The sequence below is a fragment of the Trematomus bernacchii genome, unplaced genomic scaffold (assembly GCF_902827165.1).
Source record: "Trematomus bernacchii unplaced genomic scaffold, fTreBer1.1, whole genome shotgun sequence".
NCBI lineage: Eukaryota > Metazoa > Chordata > Actinopteri > Perciformes > Nototheniidae > Trematomus > Trematomus bernacchii.
This window is the reverse complement of record NW_022987641.1, coordinates 6,934,277-6,960,025: the sequence shown is the minus strand read 5'-3', so window position 1 is coordinate 6,960,025 and position 25,749 is coordinate 6,934,277. Positions and strand designations below refer to the sequence as shown.

The following is a 25,749-nucleotide window of genomic DNA, read 5'->3' as shown; positions in this document are numbered from 1 at the left end:
TGTTCAGAGATTTAAGGAAGTGGTTTAACAAAGGATGTTTGTCTGAGTGTTCAATGTCAGTTAAATGCAGCGGATGACAACAGGTTAAACTGGTTTATATATCAGCGGTGTGTGTGTGCGGTGTGTGTGTGTGTATGTGTGCGTGTGCGTGCGTGTGTGTGGTCTGAGGGATTACCATAGAAAGATCTCCTGTACTGGCAGCTGTGAGCAGGGCTGTAAACACACAGAAAGACAGAAACCATCATCATGACACTGCATAATAAGTCGATTTCCATGGAAACACTTGTCGATCTGCAAACATATTCCACTTTTGATAAACATATCTGCCTGTATGTTGAAAAACTGTCTGACTCTTTTTACAAACCTTAAGAAAAGGGAACAAAAAGGATAATAAAATGATTATATTATCCTCTCTGTTGGGACTCTTGAACTCTTGACTTTGAACTTTCAGTTTCACTTCCTTACAAATGCAAAGTCTGTCAGGGAATTGTCCAGACAGGTGACAGTCAAACATATTTCCATGTAGCAGAATATTTTATCTCTGGAGCCATTAAACCGCTCTAAAAACCACAGTTAAAAAAAAGACTTAACGACAAATGAACCCGAATGCCTGCCTTAAAGGGTTAGACTCGTTTTATACACCAGGATTTATAAGTGATTCTTAGGGAGGTAAAGGCACCAAAAAACGTTTGATCACATTCAACTAAAACAATGTGCCACAACAACAGTGATTTTGAGGTTTTAACGTCACGTATGTAATTTTATAAGAAAATGTTGTTTCTGTCAAACATGTCTCTGGAAATGATATGAAGACACAACAACAAACAAACTTGAGAACAAGAAAACAAGTCATTATTTGTTTAATCAATGAGCTCGGTGTTGTTGGAAGGGCAAGCAAAACTGAAAGTGGATACACATGAAACATGTTGGGACAAAGGGTTCAACAGACTGGAGAGTCCCAGGAATACAAATAACTTATTTCTCACATGACACCATAAATAACTTCCAACTTCTCCAGAACAAATCCCCAAGGAGTTTTATGGTTATAGTCATAACAAGCCTGAAAATGAGGAATAAGGGGCTGACAGCTGTTTTTTCTGAAAAGTTATTCAGGCTGAAACATTTCCTTTTTGTAATTTGCATCTGTAGATATCCTTTGGACATTACTTATAGATACAATTACACAGAAGTGGTTTATAGGAAGCTAAAATAAGGCATATTCCTGTCTTAAAGTACCAGAACAATATGAAAAATCATATTATTACAGGTTTCACTTTTAGTTTTGACAGGTGCTAAACTACAGCTACAAACTAGGTTTTATTCATTTTAATGTGTGTGTGTGTGTGTGTGTGTGTGTGTGTGTGTGTGTGTGTGTGTGTGTGTGTGTGTGTGTGTGTGTGTGTGTGTGTGTTTTACCTTGTTCATCTGATGTCAAGGAAAAACTAGAAAAAGAAATGACAAAGGGAATTCAATTGGGGTTCACTTATGTAGAAAACATGACAAGTGCAGCAAGTGGCCGTTTTTTACAAAATGTTGATAAATGATATAATCTTTAATATATACAGTATCTTCTGTTTGTGTGCTGACGTACCCAGAAGAGGGCTCCACCACCACATCAGGCATCCCCGTGGACGACCCCGGCCCCCCCAACGGGCCCTCGTGGTCCAGGATGAACACCTCGTCCTGACAGATCTCCGTCACAAAGTGGAGGTGCTCCTGCAAACACACATGCATCAAACACAGAGCATTGTGAACACATACGAGCAGGTGAAACATTGGTCATCAATCATAGCATTTTAAATCGGTTTTTACCTGAGCCTTGTCGATACGATAGAAGCGGTCAGTTGATGTGGCTGCAGAGCAGAGACATGCATGTAAACAGGAAGTACTTAACAAAGAAAAACTGTATATGTAAACAACTGTATAATTAGAAGAAGAAGAAGAAGAAGAGAAAAAAAAGACATCTGTGTGTAATCATATCACTAGATCAGCTGATTTGAGTTTGATAAATTAAGTAATAAAACAGGATTACATTGTGCCATAAGACAATAAATGACCCTTAATCGAGAGTAAGCAACAATAAAAGTTACTTAGTATCCTGGAAGATTTTCATATCTAGTTATGTATAAAATATTTTTCTATCAAGTTATATTATCTCTGCCACTAATCCTAATTATAATAATAAGTCACTCACAGTCCAAGAAGCTCCAGTGGGGAGAGAGTCTGCTCGTTGAACTTGTCCGCGGGACGCCTCGGACCTCATCCTGAACACAAACGGATCAGACTCATGAACTTCATCATCACTTCCAACTACAAACTGAATGTAGAGAAACATTTATATTTATGGCGGATTAATTAAAGAAAGCAAAAGAGAAACTTATTATTAAAACTTATTATTAAAGGTTATTTGTTGAGCAGCTGAACCATAAATACAGACAGAGACAATCACTATCATTAGTGTGTAGTGTTGAAATTATTTTCTAAATGTCCAGAAAGCTTTTCCCCCGGTGTGGTAGGACCAGACTCTACGCAACATGGGTGTCGGTCTGTACAAAATAAAAACTATTTATTGTTTTAATCAGTTTTTTTAGGGGAATTCCTTTGTCTGTATGGATATGCCAACATCACAAAACATATCATCACTATCATAAACGATCATATCATATACAAATGTGATTAGTTCATGAAATTATTATATCTTTTAAAAAAGATAATGTTCTTATTTGTATCATACTGTGTTTACTGTGTGTATTTCTTTGTTTCTTAAATTACGCATATATATTTTATTTATCAAAAGTATTTTCTACCTAACTTAATTGTCTATCTTCCATGGTTTAAATGTGTCACATTTATATGTATGTATGTGTTGTAAAGCTACAGCTCTAGTATAATATACAAAGATATCATATAATCTTGGACATTGAAAACAAATATTTTAAGATAACTGTCAAAATCCTTGACATTTTGACCCAGATTTGAGGTATTGTAAACATTCCTATTGATGGTGTGGGGGAAACCTCTGAAGTAATAGGAGTCAGGATGGAGAGCTGGAGCTTTGATGGCAAACACTGGTGGTTTATTTGGAGCTTCGGCCGGAGAATTAACAAGACATGTCATAGGGGCACGTGGTCTGACCACACGGTAGAGATGCCACAATCAATTCTGAAGAACCCTCCTGTAGCTCCAGGTTTTAACTAGTTCACAGTGTAATAATCAACATTCTTCAATAGATAGACTAAACAGTTGAGGACACTGAATCACATTTGTTGTCGCTTATGGCTCGAGGTCATCTACACCCCGAGAAGGATGTGTTCCAGGTGTCCCACAACAATAACTATCTCTGACCGACAGTTGCCCGGTCACAAACTGGTAACAACAACAACTTGCTAGGGCAGCCCCTCCTTAAGGGAGATAACGGCTGCTCAAGGTTGGAGCATCTGGGTGAGAGGGTGAAAGAGGACACTAGATGGCATTTTATATACGAAGCCAAAACTGATAATAACCCAGTTTTTACAGCAAAAAGAGACTAGAAGGGATGTACCTGATAGTGCACTCTGTGGCCAGTAGATGGCGCCTGGTGTAAATCCTATAATCCACAGCACACACGTTTCAAGGTTAACAACAAACTTCAAATGAAACACACACAGAGGTTAGCTCGTTATTGACACACAGCTAGAGAGCGGCTCAGCATTCCCAGCGATTATCCGTCTATAAACAATATGCATCATGAAATAATAATGTTGAGGAAACAGAACAGAAGTTAAAGTGATGATGAGCATTGATGAAGATTAAAGGGGAAACTTGCCTCCTGTAATCGGTCGATATAGAGTCTGCATGTCTCCAGGTCACAGTCCCCCCTCACCACCACTATGCCTACAGGGATGGCTGCCATACAAAAACACACTTTAAAATATGATGCATTGAAAAAAAGAGTTTTCTTGGCTGCATTTATTGACATTATAAAAGACTAACATGGTGAAGCCAACAGGTGCTTGTTCACACATTCAGCAGTTACAAAGCAACATGATCAATCATTTATCCAATAACTAAACTATAATATTTTATTATTTTATTTTAGGACATCTTTACTTTCAATTATTATGTTTATATAATATATTTTTGTATTGAATTTTATTTCACCTTTTATTCTTACTTCTTATTTTTCTATAAATATGTAATGGAACCACTGTCGCAAAGCTCAATTTCACCCGGGGTGAATAAAGAATTTCTGATTCAGATTTTAAAGTCATGTTGGTGTCCGCCTGTTGAATGTATTTCCAATATTCTCTTTCATTACCTACTTACTCTTTAATGTTTTTAATTGCTAAATGCTTCACTATGTTTATTAGCTCGTCTCTTACAGTACTCGGTATATCTGCAGTTTGCTGATAAACAGGCTGAGAGCAGTGAGAGTGAATGAAAACGCCATCATTCTGGGCTGGAAAACCAAAACAATGAGCTGAGAGGCACAAATTACATAATCATTGTGAGTCGTCATGTGATTTAAAATAAAAAAAATTATTATAGCCACCTAAAAGATCCTTACATATGTCTCGTAGCCGGTCTTTGTCGTACTGCAGTCGGTCGTACTCCTGGAGGCTCACCCGATTCACTCTGAGACGCAGGCGATCTGGAACTGAGTGGGGGCTGCAAAAAAACACACAATGTACACGTTCACACCCACAAATTCAGACAAACAAACAATGATATGGACACATGCACACATGCACGCACAGACACATACTGTATACACACACGCATCACAGACCAAACCTTGCTGCTTTTGCAACCTTTTACATATTTTTTACGTGAAAGTTTGGAACTGAACCAAGGTTTTAAAGTCTACTAAGTTATAAATGGAGGTTTAAGATAAGATAAAATAAGATAAAATAAGATAATCTTTATTAATCCCCGTGGGGAAATTCAGTCGTTTACCAGCAACAGGGTAAGATTGAAAAACAGGACAGCACAGATTCACACAGATTAATACAATTAAGGTTTAAATCAAAGATAAAAAAATGGTAAATAACTATAAAAAAAGTTTGTAAAAAGTATTCAAAGTTATAAACGATCCCCAGAGCTGTCAAGATGTGCAGCTCGGCTATCCTCCTGAAACACATTTTTAAGTCAATGGTATGGGTAATAATACTTTAAAATAAGTGTTAAAAATTGATGCCAAAAACATGATGTATGATCAAAAGCTTCAACTCCTACCTGCAGAGGAACAGAAATGTTTCAAAATAAAGTGCATTGAGGTCACTTTTGTTCTTTTCATTCACAGTGGAAGCAATATTAAGAAAGTAGCTTTTCAGGGGAGGGCGTGGACATTAAGAGAGAGCAAAGGAGCGGTGCGGGTAAACAAAGCTCAGGGAGAAGTTCAAGGTAAAGGGACTACAGCGAGAAAAACATCAAGACAAGAAGCAGAAGCAAATTTAAAAGTGGCTTCAGCACGCTGCCATACACTCGTCTCTGTCAGTCGGCAAATAACCAAAACTCACATTCAACACAATACGATGCAACCTGGGTTCAATCAATAAGAGATTTGAAATCCAACACAAGTTTGTCGAGGCTGATGCTGAAAATAGTGTTTTCTCTGAGTCAGTATTCAACACCTTTATCGTTCGTATGGGTTGTACAAAAAACTAAAAACAATTGTTAATTTTGGCATATTTTTGATGTTCTTCATCATTCAAAAAGTGGGTTTATTATCGGAAATGAAAGTAAATTGAGGGTAGAATGTAGATTGATTAAACAAAGTGTCGTCAATCTGCATGGTATGAGTGATTGAATACATGGACTGGTTTAGGTATCCTCAAATATTGTTTGAACCCAAACGAACAAACGCTGACAGAAACAGCATCGAATCAGTCAGTGACACGAAACAGACAGTGACAGAGGGTCTCAGGTACTTACACAGAGAAGGAGTCTGGGGGAGCAGAGAGGCGGCGCAGATCAGCTGCACACACCTTCTGAATACTACAGCCGCACACACACACACACACACACACACACACACACACACACACAAAAACACACACCGAGGAGAGGAGAAACGTATGGCAGAGAGGAGACGAGGAGGAGGAGAGAGGTGAGCAGTGGAGGGGAAGAGAGAAAAGAGGAGATAAGGAAATGAGAGGAAGGAAGAAGAGAGAGAGGACACAAGGAAACAAGAGCGAAGACAGGAGAGGAGACAAGTGAGAAAATGCAAAATATAGGCGAAAAGGGAAAGGAGTAGGGGGGAAGAAATGAATCAAACAAGAGCAGAGGAAGGGGAAAAAGAAAGAGAGAAGGTAAACAAATGAAAACAATAAGTAATCATAAAGTTTTGTGTTGATAAAAAGGAAGGGGAGGAGGAGGGGATGAGAAAAGCCCATCAGGTAAGTGGACAAACATGAAGAGCACAGAGAACAGGAGCTGCAGCCCGTCTCTTATCACTGCAGACCCACAGATATAACCGCTGAACATGGAGTGGGTTAGTCAACAGGGATTGAGAAGCGTTAGTAGATAGAGATAAGCTTTATTTTTACTCAGCCGCGAGTGTAAGTACATTTATTCAAGTCTCAAGCACAATTCTCACGCACGCATTTGATGCTACTTTTGACTTCTACTCCATTACATTTCAGAGGCAAATCCGCAGGTTTTTACTCCAAAACCTTGATTTTCTGTGTTCATTTTTACATCAAATATATATGATGCTGTGCCCTACTTCCCAGTAGTATGTCAAGGATCTGAAACTGGCTCCAACATTAAAATGCTCTTACTTGATAAATAATAAAACACTCTATAACAATAATTTCAGCATACTGATGTTTTAGATAGATAGATAGATAGATCGTACTTTATTGATCCCAAATTGGGAAATTGTTTTTGTTACAGCAGCATAAAAGGCATTTTACAATAAAACAAAATATACAAGAATAGAAATAAAATAAAATAAAATATAAAATAAAATATAAAATATACATGTCAAAATACAAAATAGAAAATATACATACAGATATTATATATATATATATATATATATATATACAAATATACAAATATATATATATTCAAAATATATGGAATTATGGAGTATTAAATATGAAACAGATTATGTGTGAGTAAAATGTACAAGGTGGTTTTATTTCTAGAGAAACTATGGAGCAGAGAGTTCTCTTCCAGCCAGAGGTGATTTGTTGTACAGTGTTATTGCAGTGGGCAGGAATGTTTTCCAGTATCTGTCCTTGAGACAGGGGAGCTGCAGCAGTCTGTTGGAGAAGGAGCTCCGTTGACTGTCCAGCTGCAGGTGGAGAGGATGGGTGGGGTTATCCATGATGGACAACAGCCTGTTCAGTGTCCTCCTCTCCACCACAGCTTCAAAGGGTTCCAGCTTGATGCCGATGACTGACCCAGCTTTCCTGATCAGTTTATTGATCCTGCAGGTGTCACCGGCTCTGATGCTGCCCCCCCAGCAGACCGCAGCAAAGAAGAGTGCACTAGCCACAACAGACTGATAGAAGATCTCCAGCATCTTACTGCATACGTTGAAGGATCTCAGCTTCCTCAGAAAATAGAGTCTGCTCATCCCCTTCTTGTACACAGCGTCAGTGTTGATCCTCCAGTTCAGCCCATTGTCTAAGTGCACTCCCAGGTACTTGTAGACCTCCACTGGATTTATGGATATATATAAGTAACAAATGCTGTGTTTTATCTTGTAGTTTGTCAATGCGGAACAAATACAAGTATACTTAAGGATAGATTAGTAGTAGAAAAATGCATCATATCATATGTTTAAAAATAGCACTTTTATATGATTGTGCAGTACTTTTACTTTGGAAACCTTTTGTCCATTTGGCTCATAATACTTTTATACAATCCACATATTAATTCAGGAATTGTAAATCTTACTTTTAATGGAGTATTTTTAGACTGTGTTTGTTCTACTTGTAGTAAGCACTTCTTCCAGCACTGCAGGCGACCACAATGCAGCTGCTTTCACCCTGAAATAAATCAATAAACGTCTCCTTCTTCTTCTTCTCAGCCGATAACCACACGGTATAACATGTCAGAGTGCGATTGGATATCTCCCCGGTGCTTTTGTTTTGATTAAATAGAACATAAAGATATCCATTTCCTGTGATTGTGGTTTGGCGGGCTGCAGGGAGACGTGGGACACGGAGAGGAGTGAATGTCTGCTCCCACTAAACAGATTGAGTGACTCACTCTGTGCAACCCGGGCTTTTACAACACTGCTGGCCTAGTTCCTGTGTGTGTGTGTGTGTGTGTGTGTGTGTGTGTGTGTGTGTGTGTGTGTGTGTGTGTGTGTGTGTGTGTGTGTGTGTGTGTGTGTGTGTGTGTGTGTGTGTGTGTGTGTGTGTGTGTGTGTGTGTGTGTGTGTGTGTGTGTGTGTGTGTGTGTGTGTGTGTGTGTGTGACTCACTCATTAAGCAGGGGCACAGAGGTGCGCCTCTTGCTCTTCTGCACCATGTTGGCCTGATTTCGGAGGGAGATTCGGAGCGTGGATGGAGCCAGTCGACACGGCTCACCGTCCACCTGCATGGACACACAGAGACCCAAAATAAAACTCAAAACTGTTTTAATGTCAGTGACACTACAATAATTAAAACAAACAAAATGCTTTTCCAGGAAATAAGGAGGTAAGAACATGATCTAAGGTCATTTGAGTTCAATGCGCGGGCTTCAATTCTAGCCTTCATCTTTTTAATTTGGCTTTAAATAATGGTTGACTTTACCGTTTTATTTTCTACTTTACCTATTGCTATTTTTTAACTTTTTGTTATTGTTTATTTTCAACAGATTGTTTTGTTAGGCTGCGTCTTTGCAAGAAATGTACCAAACAAATACCTTTTTATTAGTATTTTGTGAAGCAGAATTTAACAAAGCAGATTAGCTATGAGTACTTTATTTGATGGAAATCCTTTACTTCCTATTTCTAACCTTGATGTATGCCTGTGTAATTCATCTTAAAAGTAGTAATCAACTTTCTATAGCTAGAATCGGTGTATTATAAAACGGTAAATCCAGTCCCTCAACAGTGCTGTACATTAAGAGTCCTCACCTGAACAGGAACTGTTTTGAAGGTAGTGAGGACGACTTCTCTGCACTGATGCAATCTCTCTCCATGACCGCCGACCTGTAGCGCCGCCTGGTGGACGAGAGAGGTTCTTACAGTGAAGGTTATAATAACAGGAGGGTCGACAATCACATTGAAACATACACCAGTGTCACCGCCGCTTCAAACAGCTTTCAAATATTTATTTTCCCCCTCATATCCTCTCTTCATCTCACCAATGAGGCCATGGTGAAGCCAATAACCTCGATGCAGCCGTCGTCATGACGCTGCGGTTCAAAGTCCCGGTGGTCGCCTGTGTTTCCCCACGGCATGGTGCCAGCACAGTACCTACACACACACACACACATGTACAAACTGTTAAATATGGTACATCTAAATTCATAAAAACAACTTCTAAACCTAATGAATTTGTCGTGTAGTTTTTCACCCAGTATTATAGACATATGGTACATTCACTTACCTGGGAATGTTTAGAAACACAATGCACTGAAATTTCAGCTCCTGGATTTTAGGAGTTAGATCGGTACCATCACACTGTCAAACACAGGGAGAGAGAAAGAAGGAAAAGGAAGGAAAGTGAAAATTATAATTTGTGGTTGCAACCATCTGATTAGATGTGAAGGGGTTAGAAGTGATTGATAGAGGTCAAGGGTCATGCCCTAAAGTAGCTGTAGCAGAAACAAGGAATGCGAAGAATTATAGACCTGAGGCATAACGTTTAGTGCAAAACTTTAAAAAAGAATTGTCTGTAGTTAAGCATATTATTTAATGTACAGTAAAGTGAATTTAAATCTTTACTTAAATGTCTGCGATAAGTCTAGGAATATTTTATATTTGTACTTGTTGTTTGGTTTTCTTATTATATCAGCCTTATATAAGCTAATGTCAGCACTAGCATGACATTCAAACAGATATGTTATCAGCCCAATAAACTATCATATAAATGAAGTCAATTGCACAATTTTAGGTTTTGGATTGTTTACTGGGCAAAACAAATAATATAAATAAATGTGGCTTTGGAAATTTGAAATGGGCCCTCAAGTGGCCACCTGTCCAGATCTGCACATCCTTCTCTGATATTCTGATATCAAGAGAACAATCTAGTCATTAATGAATAGTTAGCCGCTGCTCTTATCATAGCATGGACGTCAGTGTGTGTTTATTCAACGTCCTGCTGAAGGACACTCGAGCATGGCAGATGTAAAAAGAGGAGTTGAAGGACGGACTTTTTAATCACCCGCCGACCTGCTGCCAAGACATGTCGACACGGAAAAAGATACACGCCGAGATAGAGAGGGAGTGTGTGTTAACACTCACCACCACTCTGACGTGCTTGGACAAATCCCTCGAGCTTCTCTGGAGGAAATCTGAGAACGCGGCCTGGACACACACAACCACACACACACACAGACAAACATGCACACACACATTAACAGAGAAAACAGAATCCAACTGAATTACAGTTCATTGCATTTCCCTCATTAAAAAGAGATAACTCCCCTTCATGCTTCCTCTCAAACTCCCACCCATCATTCATTCCTGAAATCTCTCAATCTTTACAGATTATATGCAGGTTTCAAAACGTTACATTTCAAATGATCTGTTCAACACTTTAGAAGTGAATTAGACAAATTATAAATATTGAGTTAAGTGAAGAAGGGGAGAGATGATATAGGGGCTTTCTGTATACATAATATATTATTTTCTTTATTATTATGTATTGTTTCATAGTTTGACATCACTATTATGATGTCATATAATAATCTTGTGTCTAAACAATTGTGACGATAATACGTATATTAAGAGTTTGCTATATGTTTACTATTTATTTTGTCTGTTACTTTTTAATTAATTTATTGTTTAAAATAAATCTAAATCTAAAACCAACATAAAAAAGAAGCTTGCATCTAATAACACATTTTTGGGGGAAAATCTACTAACTATAGAGTAGAATAAAAATGAGTAGATCTACTGTTCATCATAACTCTAAAATAACAAATAACTGCCATTGCATTGATGCAAGATAACACCATTTCATATTGTATTTAGGATTATAATTATTTAAGGCTGACAATAAGACTTAGAAACAGTTTATCTATGTTCCTTTCATCTGTATTTCCTTTGTCTTTTCCCCTTCATTCCCTCCAATCTTCCTCCTCAGTCATCAGTGAGTGCTTTAGGAAGAGAGACAGAGATAGCAGAGAAAACCAGAACAGTTTCTGAGAGTGAATGAGGGACACTCACTCCTGCATAGAACATCTTGTTGCGGAAGCGACTGTTAAACTTTTCTGGGTTGGCCTCTGGAAAGACACAATCAGAGAGGCAGAGAAGCAGAATACATTACATATTTTACAAAACAACAGACACATACAGTACGAATAAGAAAATCTGTCTCAATCTTGCATGCATGAATGCTCTGAATCTGTCCTTTTAAATATTTTATTCAATTCTGCTCTCTTTCAGTGGAGTGCAATGCATTAACGGGAATGAGGAGGACATAATGGGATATAAATAGAGTTAAAAAAAAGACATTAAAACAGATTTCACTGACCTCTGGACTCATGAAACTCCAGGGTGACATGAGCATCGAAGCCCAGGCTGAAGTAGTTGTTGAACACCTTCAGAGGCAGCTGAGGACAAAAATGTTTTAAGTGAGTGTGTTTGCATAAATATCACACAATGTATTCACATAGACAAATCATATTCGTTTTAACATGTTTATTAATATCGTACAGTACAACCCAAATCCTCATCATAATAACCATTCATAATGAGATATGTCCCTTTTTGACTTTTTGTGAGTTTATTAAAAAAATGTATCATACTAAAAAAGCGAGTTTGTGGAATGTAGGCAGGGTCATATATCGGTAATCAGTGTTTTTGGGCTGGCGATTGCTAGTTAAAAAAAAAATGTTTTTGGAAGCTGCTCTTGATTCATATTAAAAGGTGTGCAAAGGCAAATCTTTTATTGTGAGGCAGCTACATTACATTTAAGCAATAGCTCACGACAGGCCGTGGTATATGCTCATTATATCACAGCTAAGGGGCGTGGTTCGGCCCGACGCGAAGGCAGTTTGCTTTTCAGCCCAACTGTATACTGTTTTTCTCAGACGCGGAGGGATACTGACTAGTTGTGAAAAGTAACTTACAATTCTACCTGTGGTATACGATCAGTATATCACGGCTAAGAACCAATCACATTGCTTGATTTGACTTGTCCGTTTTATAATAAAAGTTAGCCAAATCACTGCTATTTCTTCAGTTTTAAATACTGCACTGAGGAATTGTATCATCATGTGCTGGTTAGATGGACTTCAGATAAAACACTATAAAAAACAGCACTGCAATTTGTCATCGCACCCTCATCTCCTGAAAACTGTTTTATTGAACTCTATTGAGTTGAATAAAATCGATCTTTACGGTCCAGCTTTTTCTCTATCTCCACAACATGATCTATTCACAGACTAACACCCTAAGCACCACGCTGACTGCTTACGTTCTGCGTGCCCTCCTCCGGCTGCGCAGCCCCTTTCTCCACCAGGAGGTTCCACCTGTCCAGCTGCACCACCGAACCGTCCTCCACGTGACACAGAACCTTGGACACCGGCTCGTCTGTGTAACCCTGTGGAGACAGAAATAAACAGACATCAGGAAGTAAATAGGGAGACAGGAAACTTGCATTACATATACAATAAGCAGTTACAGCATTGAGTCAGAGCAGTACAACTTGATATTTTGATTTATAGATGATGAAAAAAAAAGAGAAAAAGGAAAGAGGGGAATGTATGGCTGGTACAGGAAGAGCAGAGTGGTTTAGAGAATAGGAGAGAAATGTAAAAGATGAAGGGATGATGTTGTCTCTAGCTCAATTATGCCTTTTATACCTCTTTCTATAACACACCACACACACACACACACACACACACACACACACACACACACACACACACACACACACACACACACACACACACACACACACACACACACACACACACACACACACACACACACACACACACACACACACACACACACACACACACACACACACACACACACACACACACACACACCACACACCACACACACACCACACACACAGTAGGGAAACGATAGAGTGGAACAGAGAGAGAGCACGTAATGATTGTCTCTCAATAAGTGGTCTGCCTCACTGACACCCTGACCACCTTAAGAGCACACACCAAACCTCATGCATAAATAAAGGGATTTTACAGATAACACACACCTTCCTCCTCCCTTTCATCCGACTATCAAGCCTAGTCTCTCTGACCTCCGTCACATCAGGCATTCAAGCCTCGTCTCTCTAACTGACAGTATTTTGTCTTTTTCTCATTATTCTCTCCATCCCTTGTCTCTGTGTCGACTGCTTTTAGTTTCTGTCTCCCTCTGGACAGGGTCAGGAAATTAGTTCACTAAAGAGAGCAATGAGTCACACACACACACACACACACACACACACACACACACACACACACACACACACACACACACACACACACACACACACACACACACACACACACACACACAACACACACACACACACACACACACACACACACACACACACACACACACACACACACACACACACACACACACACACACACACACACACACACACACACACACACACGTACTCAGCAACTTACAGGTTCATTAACGCTCACACAGAGAGAGGTGTTGCAGGTGAGTAACACAGCTGAGTGTCAGTAAAAGGAGAGAGGAGGAAGAGGAAAGAAAAGGGTGGGAAGAAGAAAGGAAGCAAAAAAAGGAGCAAAGAAGGGATGGAAAGGAAAGGAGAAGGAATCAGAGGAAAGGAGAGGAGCGTGAAGGAGAGGAAAGGAATTGCAAGAAAAGGGAAGGGAAGGAAGGTTCATGGAAACAAAGAAAATCAGATGTAAGAAAATGAGTGGAGAGGAATTGAAGGAAAGGAATCCAAAGGAAAGGAGAAGAGGGTAGAGGAAAGCAAAGTGGATGAAAGGAATAAGGGATAAGTGAAGAGAGGGAACTAATTAAAAGCGAATGGCACGAAAAGAGAAAGAGTTTCAGGGAGCAAAGGAGAAGAGATGATAGGAAAGAAGAGGAGAGCAATTGAAAGGGATGGGAAAGGAAGGAAGGGGAAAAAAGGTCAGGAAAGGTATTAAAAAAGGAGAGGAAAGGGAAGGAAGAACAGAGACCAGGTGGAAACATCTCTCCAGTCAGAAACAATAGTGACAGAGAGGACAAAAAGGACACACTAATTACTCTGCAGTATGAACATAGATATGACTTTTCAGCTCCGTCTTGGTTCACAGCCTCTATCTCTCTCTGCATCAGGACTTATTTCTGCATTGTACTCCGGGAATCTCATTAAAGTCATTCCTGTGTCCTTGTTCATCATTCACTGTGCACAAACTGCTCCACGTGCCACATTAGGTGATACAAAACTACCAGCATTATTTTCTTTAAACTATGTTCATTTAATAAATACCCCAAGAAAATGTCATTTTTGTAAATGTTTGAGGTGTATAATCATTTTTCTAACTCTGTGTCATAATGAGGGTAAACTCAAAGTGGTTGGACAGACACTTAGATGGATGAAAAACTACAGGGAGGAGAAGCCCAGACGTCCTGCGGCTCAGGAGTCAAGGCGAGGAACTCACCCCGCCCCAGTTGAGCGTCCTGGCGAGGTCATTTCCTGTTCCCAGAGGAAGTACAGCGACCGGAGGCTGGGGGTTCATCTGCAGCTCATCGAGGGCGGACAGGATCCACCCCACCTACAAAAAGACACAGACAGAAAGTATGAGGTGCAGGGATTTAAAATTCAATAAATAGATATACATTATATTAGAATGAAAGAGCTAGCTTCTGAATACAGGAATTATTAATTACTATTTTATCCGTATTTCTTTAGGGTAACTGTCTGATTATAAGCTCTGAAATGAATTACTACAACTACTACTACTACTTGTCTTACCGTGCCGTCTCCTCCGCAGGCGAGGATCCTCAGATTTGGCACTTTGCGATACAACTCCAACCTGGTATTTCACACAAAGTGCACAAAGAAAGGAGATGACGAAGAATGAAAGATGATATTTCAGCAGAAGTGCTGATTGGTGTTAAAAGTGGGAGTAATTATCCAAGTTTTCATTGTGATAATAATGTGGTGTGAAATTAGGATTCAGACAGTTCTTTCTAGGTGCATACTTAAGAAAAGTGTGAATTGTTGTCTAGTTAAATAAAGTAGAGTAGATTTATGAGTAAAAACGTCTCACTGAAGAGTACTTACGCCTCTCGCAGCCCCCCCTGCGACAGGTCAAATACTTGTCGAGGGTTCAGGATCCACATGAACATCTGTAACACCTTGAAACCCTGCAGAGAGAAATTACAGTCAGGGGTTTCTATCTTACATGGGCAATAACTATTGTACAACCTTAAACACAAGACAATTGGCCCCCGATTTAATCCTGTTTTAATGAAGTAAACTCAGGTTATCTTGTAAAACTAAATAAATCAGCCACTGACACCCTGTTAAGATCTGTAAAGTGGAGGGGTGAATGAATAAAAGATCATTTCATTGAATATGATAATGTCATGATACTGATATCTGTTATATAACACTCTGTTTGAAATTCATGGTCACCTACTGTTTGACTCAAATGTGATTCAAATGATTTGTAAACATAGATGCAGAATAATACTGTCTGGATAACCAGGATACATATAAACTATGGGTTTATAAATAGTAAAAGTCTATTGTAATATTTTATTTATTTATAAATGTACATGAAATATATTACATTACAGCAAATTCCTTTTTATACTTATCCATTTCATAGCTTGAAGGTATCAAAATAGATATTACTAAAAATATGTCATCATTTTAAGTTCACCTGGTTTCCTCCACTCTTTGGATTGACAAAAACCAAGATGGGCTTCATGAGAGGGGAAGGGAGGGGCTTCAACATGAACGGGCGCCATTTAGACTCCTGAACAAAGCAAGACACAGATACAGAAAGAGTTAGGAAAAAGAAAGATGTGCAAAGTTTGAAAAATGTAATGAATCTGAACCTTTAAATACGTTTAAAAGCTAATAGAGTCTGTCATAGTGTTACTCACATCCAGTCCCTTCTTGCTTGTCCTTCGTTTGAAAGATGTCCGCTTTTTCCTCCTGGCCGAGTTCTTAAGCGAGCTCTAGGGTAAAAACACACGCACGCACACACACACACACACACACACACACACACACACACACACACACGCAATCACACACAGAGTTCAATGGTTAGTTCACTGTCACCATATCCGTTGTGATGGTAATTCAAATAGCATGTGATGTGAGTGAGAGAAATGCGTCTGAGCTTGTGTGTGTGTGTGAGTGAGTGTGAATCTATGAATTTCCTGAGACAGATCAGACATGTGTCAGCTCATATCACATCATAGACAGATTCACATACATACACACACACACACACGCACAGTTTTGTATAGGTTAAAATTTAGATTTCAGAAAAAATGACAGCCTGTAAGATTTATCAACCAGTGGACTGACTGGTGAGGGATGTCTGTAATGGGAGTCTGTGTGTGTGTGTGTACGTGTGTGTACGTGTGTGTGTGTACGTGTGTGTGTGTGTGTGTGTGTGTGTGTGTGTGTGTGTGTGTGTGTGTGTGTGTGTGTGTGTGTGTGTGTGTGTGTGTGTGTGCACCTGTGGTTTCCTGACTTTGATGATCCAGGAGGGGGGTACTATGACTCCGGCGTGGGCCCCCAGTGAACACGGCTCTTCGATCTGATGCAGCATAAAACACGTCACCTTATTGTGGAACTACAATAAAAAGAAAAACACTCACTCATTAAACTTCCAGTAGTTCTGTACATTTAAGATGTAAGTGTATTTAAAGTAACTAAACACTATTTTCTATTTCTAATTGTACTATATCATATTTTTCACACTTCATATTTAAGTAAAATGTTCTTGACAATGCAATTATTTAACCAAATGTATGGATATTCTTTAATCTACAGTGAATAATAATACAGAGGATGATTAACTTACCGCCTGTTTACACCAGGAACAACTGATTGCGATTATTTCTTTACTGTGGAAGAACTTCTGTTGAAAACTCTGCAGGAACAGACAGAAAAACACTCAAGTAAGTCTGTATAAACAATTATAACTGTAAACAACGTTTGTGTGTGTGTGTGTGTGTGTGTGTGTGTGTGTGTGTGTGTGTGTGTGTGTGTGTTACCTTTCCACACTGTCTACATTTCCCCTCCTGTCTCCGCCTGTGAACCCAGTGATGTCTCAGTATGCCCTGCTGTCAGAGGGAGAAATGATAATCACGATTACTGCTCACACAAAGTGTAGATAGGATATATTTTCTACTATCACATGTATAGAGTCACACATATGCAGTATTCACACACACACACACACACACACACACACACACACACACACACACACACACACACACACACACACACACACACACACACACACACACACACACACACACACACACACACACACACACACACACACACACACACACACACACACACACACACACACACACACACACACACACACACACACACACACACACACACACACACACACACACACTTACATCTCGGAGGCACCGGGATCCACCCTCTCTGTAGGTTGGCTTACATCTAAAGTTAATCTAGAAAGCAATGTAGACAAAATTAAACAAATAAAACATTAAATATTGACACACAACACCCAAATAAATGAGTTTTATAAAAAAGAAAGAAATTGAGTACCAGTATGGCATAATAGAATTAAACAGCTGAATTACAGTCAGTAAAAAAAGATCTGTAGCTGAGGCCTACATATTGATTGTGTGTGTGTGTGTGTGTGTGTGTGTGTGTGTGTGTGTGTGTGTGTGTGTGTGTGTGTGTGTGTGTCTCATACCTTTTCTAGTTGCTCTATGCAGCCCGAGTGAACTACAATCTTACAGGCAGCACATTTCTTCCTGGGGGCCGACTTCTTAAGGAGAAAACACACACACAGCACAGAGGTCGGTGAGATACAAAGACAACACACACACACACACAACATACAATAATATGAGTTCAACTGTACAGAACTACCAGGTTTTCACAAAATCAACATACTGCTCAATAAATACAAGCTTAGAATTGTTCAATACAGCCCTAAATGCTTACTTATTGATATCATCATTGGTGAAAAACATACTATATTAGAATAAACATGGCTATGAAAAGAATAAATATGCAGATGTCTCAGAGATTAATCCTGACATTTATCACAGTGTGACCGGCGATGAAGGATAATCATCCAACATTAAGGATGCCAAAGAGCTGTTTGCCATTAATAAATCATTTTGCCCTGCTGCCCTTCCTCTCACGACTGACTACTGATTATGGGTAAATAATAAGATGGCTGATAATGGAGTAGTCTCAACTCCAGTGTTAAGTGTCAGTGAGCCACACTACTCTCAAATGTTAAAGGACAGCCTTTCACTCTCAATACTTATTAGTTAGCAGTTCTCAATGTTCTCGCATTGTAAAAGTCCCAGCACAAAACCACTCTTTTAACAAGAAATACATCGCGCTAAGGAAGCACGATGTTCTTCATCAAGATGCTGCTGATAACATGAAATGATGAGTTCATTGCAAAAGCGCCAATTGGAGGAAGTTCTTTACCACATAGTTTCTTAAAAGTCATTTAAGTCTTTAAAGGCTAACATTTTTAAGAAAAAATAAGTATGACACATTACATAATTACCGCAAGGACCAATGTTTTAGTGGTTTGGCTCTGTACTCTTACAGTTCAATAAGATAGAATAGGCCTCTGTTGATTAATTTTGAAATATAGCAGTCTCAGAGGATGTCAGTCACGACACTAGCGATATTTTATCTAATATACTCAAAACCGCTGAAACTGTGGGAGAACATTAACTCAAATACTTTATTTGTTCAACCAGGCAGATACAAACATGGATGCCTGTCCTCTCTGAGTGCCCTTCTAGTTTAAATAAATCTTTCATGCTCAAAGAGGTGAAATGTATCATCCCTGAGATTATCACATGTCATGTTTGGTCTGAAAGCATAATCAATTCAGTTTACCCCCACATAGCAGAGAAAGAAGCAGCACATTTCTACATTTGAGAAGCTGGATTTGGGAAGGTTTGACATTTTTTCTGACAATAAAACCAAGGATTAATACAGATTATTCAAAATGGTGGCAGTAGCAGGAGAATGCACTGTTAATTAAATACTGAATTTATGGAACAGTCACTTCAACTCTGTAATGTCCCACTTTGGATGGAAGTTGGCTTCAATCAAGTTTTCACCTCGGTTGTTTCTCTCACAATCATTGATTTGACATTTCACCATTTTGCAAGGTAATATTGCTTTGTTAAAAATACAGCAATAGATAACAGATGGATTAACAACCTTCGCCAGATCTTTCGCTTATGCTTCACAAATGTTCAAGAATTGTTGGACTTGCCCTTTTCACCGACAGTACACCTGACGGTAAATGCATACAAGCTCGCAAGGCAACTCTAAAATGACTCCTGAAGCTATTTTCTATAGCATGAATCTGAAACTGATTTTCAGTACTGCGTTCTTCCATAATGACAGAGACTGAGTCAGAGCTATTATGTCGCCCATGACTTGTCAAAGCAATCTAACCGAGGTCACTTCTTCACTCTTTTTAAGTATCTGAAAGAGCTGATGGAATATGTATCTAAGCAAACACACAAGTGACAATATAGATTATAGTGAATGGATTTTGCTGCATCTCCATCTAACTGGCAGCAGCCTCACCATGTTCTCCTGCACTCATTGTACTGTAATTACACACCATCAGTGGAAATGTCCAGATATGTCATTATATGATTGTCCATATTAAAAGGTTATTTCTCAGCACTGGAATCAAAGTGCTATTTTTCTTTGTAGGAGGTGGCTGGATTTATAATACCTGTAATTTAAACACGTTAACAGTTTATCCACCGCTTAAAGGTTCACTTTCTCCGTTTTCTGAGAAATTTACTCTCGAGTTTACAATACAATACGCTCCATTTCCTGAACACTGGGACTATATGTGCATGAACTGTGAGTGAGCATGTTTTTATGCATGTGGTTTTTGAAAATAAAAAAAAATTGTGCACATAGGAAAACCATTTATTCAAAATTATAATATGGATTTGATTCGATATGAATATTTGATTTGAGTATAGGTTATCTTATCGTTAGGTAAACACGACCACCTTTCGTCATTCATGTAAACATGACAACATTTCGAAATACTCTGTACAAGTGTATAGAAAGTCACCTCAATGAGTTATATCTTTTTATCTAATATTTTCTCATTATCAAAGTTGTTCTCCCTACATAAAAAGTCTATCAAGACTTATTTGTGTCTGCCACTGCTTTTTCCAAGTTTTGTTGAATTACTCACTAAGGTCTAAGAGGATACCGACAAACTACACACACACACACACACACACACACTGACGCACAAGTGGTCATTGTGTCCATCACTCACTGCGGTCTTAAGTAGGCAGGTGTCCTCTCCGAGATAACAGAGCTCTCCTGAACAACTCGTCTCCATCCACAGGTGATCCCCGTTCACTGCGTTCTCCTGCAGAGAGAGCCAGTAATGATATAATAACTCACATTATCTATCACTCAAGATGTTCACATTCAATTACAGCCATATGTACATGAAAAACGCTGCAGTGAAACGACGGTCAACAAGTGTGTCAAGCACATAATCACCGCTGCTGAGGAGGAGGGCAATTTAACAGTCTATGTTAATTTAGAGTGCTTATAAAAAGCACTACAGGAGCTGCTGATTCAAGTGCAAACACACTCCTATACGCATGTAATAATAATTCCTTACATTTATTATAGAGCTTTTCCAGATGCTCAAAGCACTTTACAAATACACATTACACACATATCATACATGTAACGGTCATGTACTGTGGACAATACCCACAGTACATATAGACAGGGTGAGTGTGTGTAGTGGTAAAAGGATGTCACTGGGTTCATTGTACAGCTTTCAGAAGGTGTGTGTTTCTTAGGCATTGTGTTTAAACAAAGATTTACATTATTATAGGGTTAGTAGACCCGTCTTAATATTACAAATATGTGCAGGAGGGGGAGGGGAAAGGGTACATTTTTAAATATTATTTTACACAATGATTGGGCTACCTAATCTTGTGGCATATGGCATTATGTCGGTTTGTAAAAAGAAACTGTTTCGTTATACTATTTATGTAAGAATGTAGAATATCCAGCAGTAAATATACTATCGTTATTAAATCAATAATACAGAGTCTGATTAAATTACTTGATCTCTGGGGTTAAAATCCTTTAGAAAATAGTGAGGAGGGTAGGGACAAAAAGGTGATCAAAATCATGCGATAATTACTGTGTTAAAAGGTGTTACTGTATGAGGTACAATATCATTATTTGCAACATTTTAAGCAGATGTAATATTGATGATTAGAGACAAAATGTGATTGTAAAGGAGGGTAAAGAGCTGCATTATATTTTTCTGATTTCACAGCCATAAGTATTGCCTTGCTACATTACATCAAACATCTGTCAATGGCTGGTCAGTGTGTAACAAAAAAACTAAACTAATCATTTAAGTTGACTATTAGGCCCCTAAATGAACCCATCAAGTTGTGGTAAATCAACACAATAATGAGTGATAACACACAATGATTATATATTAGTGTGTGTGTGTGTCGTGCAGAGAGCTAAAGGCCAGTGCTGACGTGTTGGAAGTGTCCCTGCAGACAAAGCCACGGGGGGACCTCAGATGTGGGGTTGTCTACTTACACCTGCTCATTAATAATACAGAATGTTTTCCTTAATACTCATTATTGATGTATGATTCACTAAGGTGCCCTACTTTACAGTATCATAGAGCGTAGCAAAAGAGAGACATTCATGTTTTTAAACTTGATTACACATGATGCAATTATAGCCATATTTTTGGAAGCTATTTCTGTGGCTAAAGCACAGTGTTTGTTTTCTTTCCTGAGCCGGTGTGCTCAAAAGTAAAGTAAAAACCTCCCTCCGTCACAGTTATTCTTTTCTTTGTTGAATCAGATAAAAATAGCAGCTTTTTTACAAAGTAGAGTGGCAGCAGTTATTTCTGCAAAGACTATCATTAAATCAGTTCTAACAGATTCTTACATTGTTTTCGTGATGATTTAAGACAAAAGTGACTGAATATGGAAGGGGGGTTTTCTAAAAAAAATGCAGGATAATAAACAAATGTTTTGTGTTGTTTTACTAGAACATTTCTTTAAAGGTTGACGTCATTTCCTCCAAATTCTAGGCAATTCTAGGTAATTAAGCAGCTATTGACTTCAAGAACACAAAAGCTTGAATGTGTGCACATCTTCGTGAGGTGAAACAGCTTCACAAATGTCCTGTATTTATCGATGCCTTGTTCTCCATTGTAGTCTAATTTGTTAAGTTTCATGACTTATTTCAGACAACGTTACATATCAACTGGGCCTTTCCCTCAGCATTTGGTATTCGTTTCATTTCAATTCAGAAAGTGTTTTAAAACATCTCTGGAGCTTTGTGAGGCGTTATGTAAATGAAGCCTATTAACTTCTGCAAAATAAACCCAGCAAAAAAAAAATCACACCCTGGCATGTAAAACTTCCCCACGCTCAGTTATCAGGACATTTTCTAGTAATAATCAAAAACCCAAAAGCAAATTGCTGCTTTTCTTTTCCACATGAACAAACGGCTGTTGAAACCAATCTGCAAAACTATCTGTAGAAAAACCAAATGTCACTCATTCAGTGACTCAGCCCGGCAGAATAAGGCAAGCAGAGCCCGGGACAACTGTCTACTTTGTGCAGTATTAAAACATGTATTGATGTCATGTCTGCACGTGTAAAATGTAGCAAACATACATAATATGAACAGAATACACATAAACCTGAACAAGACAAATATACAAAGACAAATATGATGATTATTCATTTTCTATGATATAAATGCAGGTCTTACAGTCCAGTCCAGGGCGGTGCGCAGCTCTTTGTTGGGCCCGTTGGATGCGGGAGGCAGGGCGGGGTGGGGGGGGCCAAGGTGCTGGAGGCCTGAACGGGAGATGGCTTTCCTAAAAAACAAAGAAGATACTTTATTAACGATCGAAAGAAAAGGCTGTACAGAGAGGTGCGAAAAACCAGCGCTGTCATGGTTTGATTTTGACACAGAAGCTGAATCACCCATTTTTGGTATCATTTCGTATTAATTATTCATGGAATGAGACCACATTTGGGTGGGTTCAGCTGCAGATATTTGGTAGTGGGAACAGCTTGAAGCAGAGGCTGCCAGCATCACTCTGGGGTGACGGAGACGGATCTGACAGAGGATGAGTCAGCAGTCATCTCTCTCTCCATGTCTTTAACTCCTCTTTAAAACATCAGCCTCACATCACATTTTTTACTTTTCCCTGTTTTTTTTTAATAATGGGATTTATAATATTCTACACACTTTTACACGTTTGGAAAATTCAAACTTCCTGGATAAGAAGGCACAACTTCTATAGCTAACTGGACATTAGGGGAATTAATGAATGGATGCGGGTGTGTGTGTGTGTGTGTGTGTGTGTGTGTGTGTGTGTGTGTGTATCAGTGGAAAAGGTTGCACAGGAGTATCTGACCCTCCTGTTGAAAGTTTCAGTGGCCGTCTGTCTAAATGTATCAACAGGACAAAGAGGAGTCCACTTACACACACTGTAACCTGATGACACGCCCTGACACACACACACACCCTCACACATACACTTTGCTGCATGTACTTGCCCTCACGACTCTTGGGATATAAATAGTATTGCGTGGGTGACAGCAAAAACTGAAAGGATGTATGGTGACTGGACATATGCTACCTATAACAGGGGAACACACACACACACACACACACACACACACACACACACACACACACACACACACACACACACACACACACACACACACACACACACACACACACACACACACACACACACACACACACACACACACACACACACACACACACACACACACACACACACACACACACACACACACACACACACACAATCTTATGATAACAAGTCATTGTGATGAATGTTTATTTTTGGTGGGAGTAATGAAGGATGCCAGCAATTATTATTTTTACAATCAGCATTTTATTTTGGTCTTTTTTTGTATTTCCTTTAGGTTTGATCATTTATAATAACCGCTGAGACAAGAGGAATCGACAAACTGCGATCAACAAGTCCATTAAGGGAAGCGAGACGAGAAGTCAGAGGATCAGACGGCTTGTTAATAAACCCACCGTTTTTATTGAAACCTCTTTTTTGGAAGTAAAACCAAAAGCAGAAGGTGAATGTGCGAAGTTTACAGTAAGTCTGAAGATTATAGGGCAAACATGCTGAAAGTTAAAGTGATAAACTCCTGGGCTGAATAAATATATATACCGAAGTACAGTACTTGCGGGGTGAATATACTTTGGACAAGAGTGTACATGTGATTTTTGATGGAATATACCTTTAAAATCTACATTTAAACAGGAATGAAACAGATAGTAAAACGTTCTGATTCAGCATTTTCCTTGTGTCCTTCCTGTTGTGAGCACACAGTGGATTACTGAAAATGATATTTTAGTGTGGATCAAAACAACCAGTCGTATACCACTTTTCGAAAGCTGTCTCATCAAATTTGTGTCCAAAAAGAAAGACTTCTCTTCTGTAAAAAGCCGTAAAGTTAATATTACCCTTAATCATACTCACTTGTACAAAAGGGGGTCAAAACACTCTGTGCTAAAATAGTTTTCTATTGTGGTGTACTAGTTTGTTCCTCTTGACCTTGAAAGCTGATATGTGTTACCTTTCACATGTTTCTATTATGTTCATTAGGTTTAGGGTTAACCACTGCACTGTGAATCCTATTGTTGAAGTGCAACCGACTTAACAAAAATACAACCGAGGGTTTGTTTACAGCCTGTCTGAGCGCTGAGGATTATTTTTAACTGATTATTCTTCGTCAGATATGAATAAATACACTGTGTGTGTATTCATAGTGAAACAAGTGTGTACCTGTGTGTTGCCAACAGGCAGAGTGTGTAAGTAGGAGCTCCTAAAAAAAGACCCAGCAGTATTTGACGTAATCACCGCTAAAAGGTGAATGACACAGACACTCTTTTTTAGAGGTCATGGAGCAACGCTACATTTGAGTGTAATCTTCTAAAAGCAGACAGGATCACACGCATTAAAGCTCGCTTCCTAGATATAGAAACACAAAGACATCAGCAGTGTGAAGCTTTTCTGTGAGCCACACACACACACACACACACACACACACACACACACACACACACACACACACACACACACACACACACACACACACACACACACACACGCACACACACACGCACACGCACACGCACACGCACACGCACACACACACACACACACACACACGCACACGCAAGGCAATACATCAATCTAAACTTCTTATTGTTGTTTAAAAGCATTTAGATATGACAAAACAAAGCAAATCCCACCCACCACATAATTCTTTTTGGATCATTCTTTGTCGTGTTCAAGAAAAAGCACTCTCAAAAGAATGTGCGTCTTA

At 39.0% G+C, this 25,749-nt stretch overlaps 1 protein-coding gene across 9 annotated transcripts in view; it reads right to left on the bottom strand.

The window, feature by feature from the left end:
* dgki (diacylglycerol kinase, iota) overlaps nt 1–25,749 on the bottom strand; it is a 57,176-nt gene that overhangs the window by 5,139 nt on the left and 26,288 nt on the right. Inside the window, exons 2-30 of one of the 9 annotated variants that reach the window (XM_034133587.1) lie at nt 23,129–23,237; nt 20,625–20,720; nt 18,021–18,095; nt 17,713–17,769; nt 17,329–17,397; nt 17,136–17,204; nt 16,788–16,904; nt 16,201–16,275; nt 15,975–16,070; nt 15,371–15,453; nt 15,059–15,119; nt 14,745–14,858; nt 12,572–12,697; nt 11,627–11,705; nt 11,320–11,375; nt 10,393–10,455; nt 9,536–9,609; nt 9,291–9,402; nt 9,061–9,147; nt 8,422–8,534; nt 5,914–5,976; nt 4,547–4,647; nt 3,806–3,885; nt 3,542–3,586; nt 2,195–2,264; nt 1,813–1,853; nt 1,592–1,716; nt 1,417–1,442; nt 176–213 (exon numbers count right to left, since the gene is read on the bottom strand). In XM_034133587.1, the coding sequence (XP_033989478.1) occupies nt 176–213; nt 1,417–1,442; nt 1,592–1,716; nt 1,813–1,853; nt 2,195–2,264; nt 3,542–3,586; nt 3,806–3,885; nt 4,547–4,647; nt 5,914–5,976; nt 8,422–8,534; nt 9,061–9,147; nt 9,291–9,402; nt 9,536–9,609; nt 10,393–10,455; nt 11,320–11,375; nt 11,627–11,705; nt 12,572–12,697; nt 14,745–14,858; nt 15,059–15,119; nt 15,371–15,453; nt 15,975–16,070; nt 16,201–16,275; nt 16,788–16,904; nt 17,136–17,204; nt 17,329–17,397; nt 17,713–17,769; nt 18,021–18,095; nt 20,625–20,720; nt 23,129–23,237 (2,320 nt within the window). Of the gene's footprint in view, nt 1–175; nt 214–1,416; nt 1,443–1,591; nt 1,717–1,812; nt 1,854–2,194; nt 2,265–3,541; nt 3,587–3,805; nt 3,886–4,531; nt 4,648–5,913; nt 5,977–8,421; nt 8,535–9,060; nt 9,148–9,290; nt 9,403–9,535; nt 9,610–10,392; nt 10,456–11,319; nt 11,376–11,626; nt 11,706–12,571; nt 12,698–14,744; nt 14,859–15,058; nt 15,120–15,370; nt 15,454–15,974; nt 16,071–16,200; nt 16,276–16,787; nt 16,905–17,135; nt 17,205–17,328; nt 17,398–17,712; nt 17,770–18,020; nt 18,096–20,624; nt 20,721–23,128; nt 23,238–25,749 lie in introns of all 9 variants that reach the window. The other 8 variants (XM_034133583.1, XM_034133584.1, XM_034133588.1 and 5 more) reach the window with 8 other exon arrangements.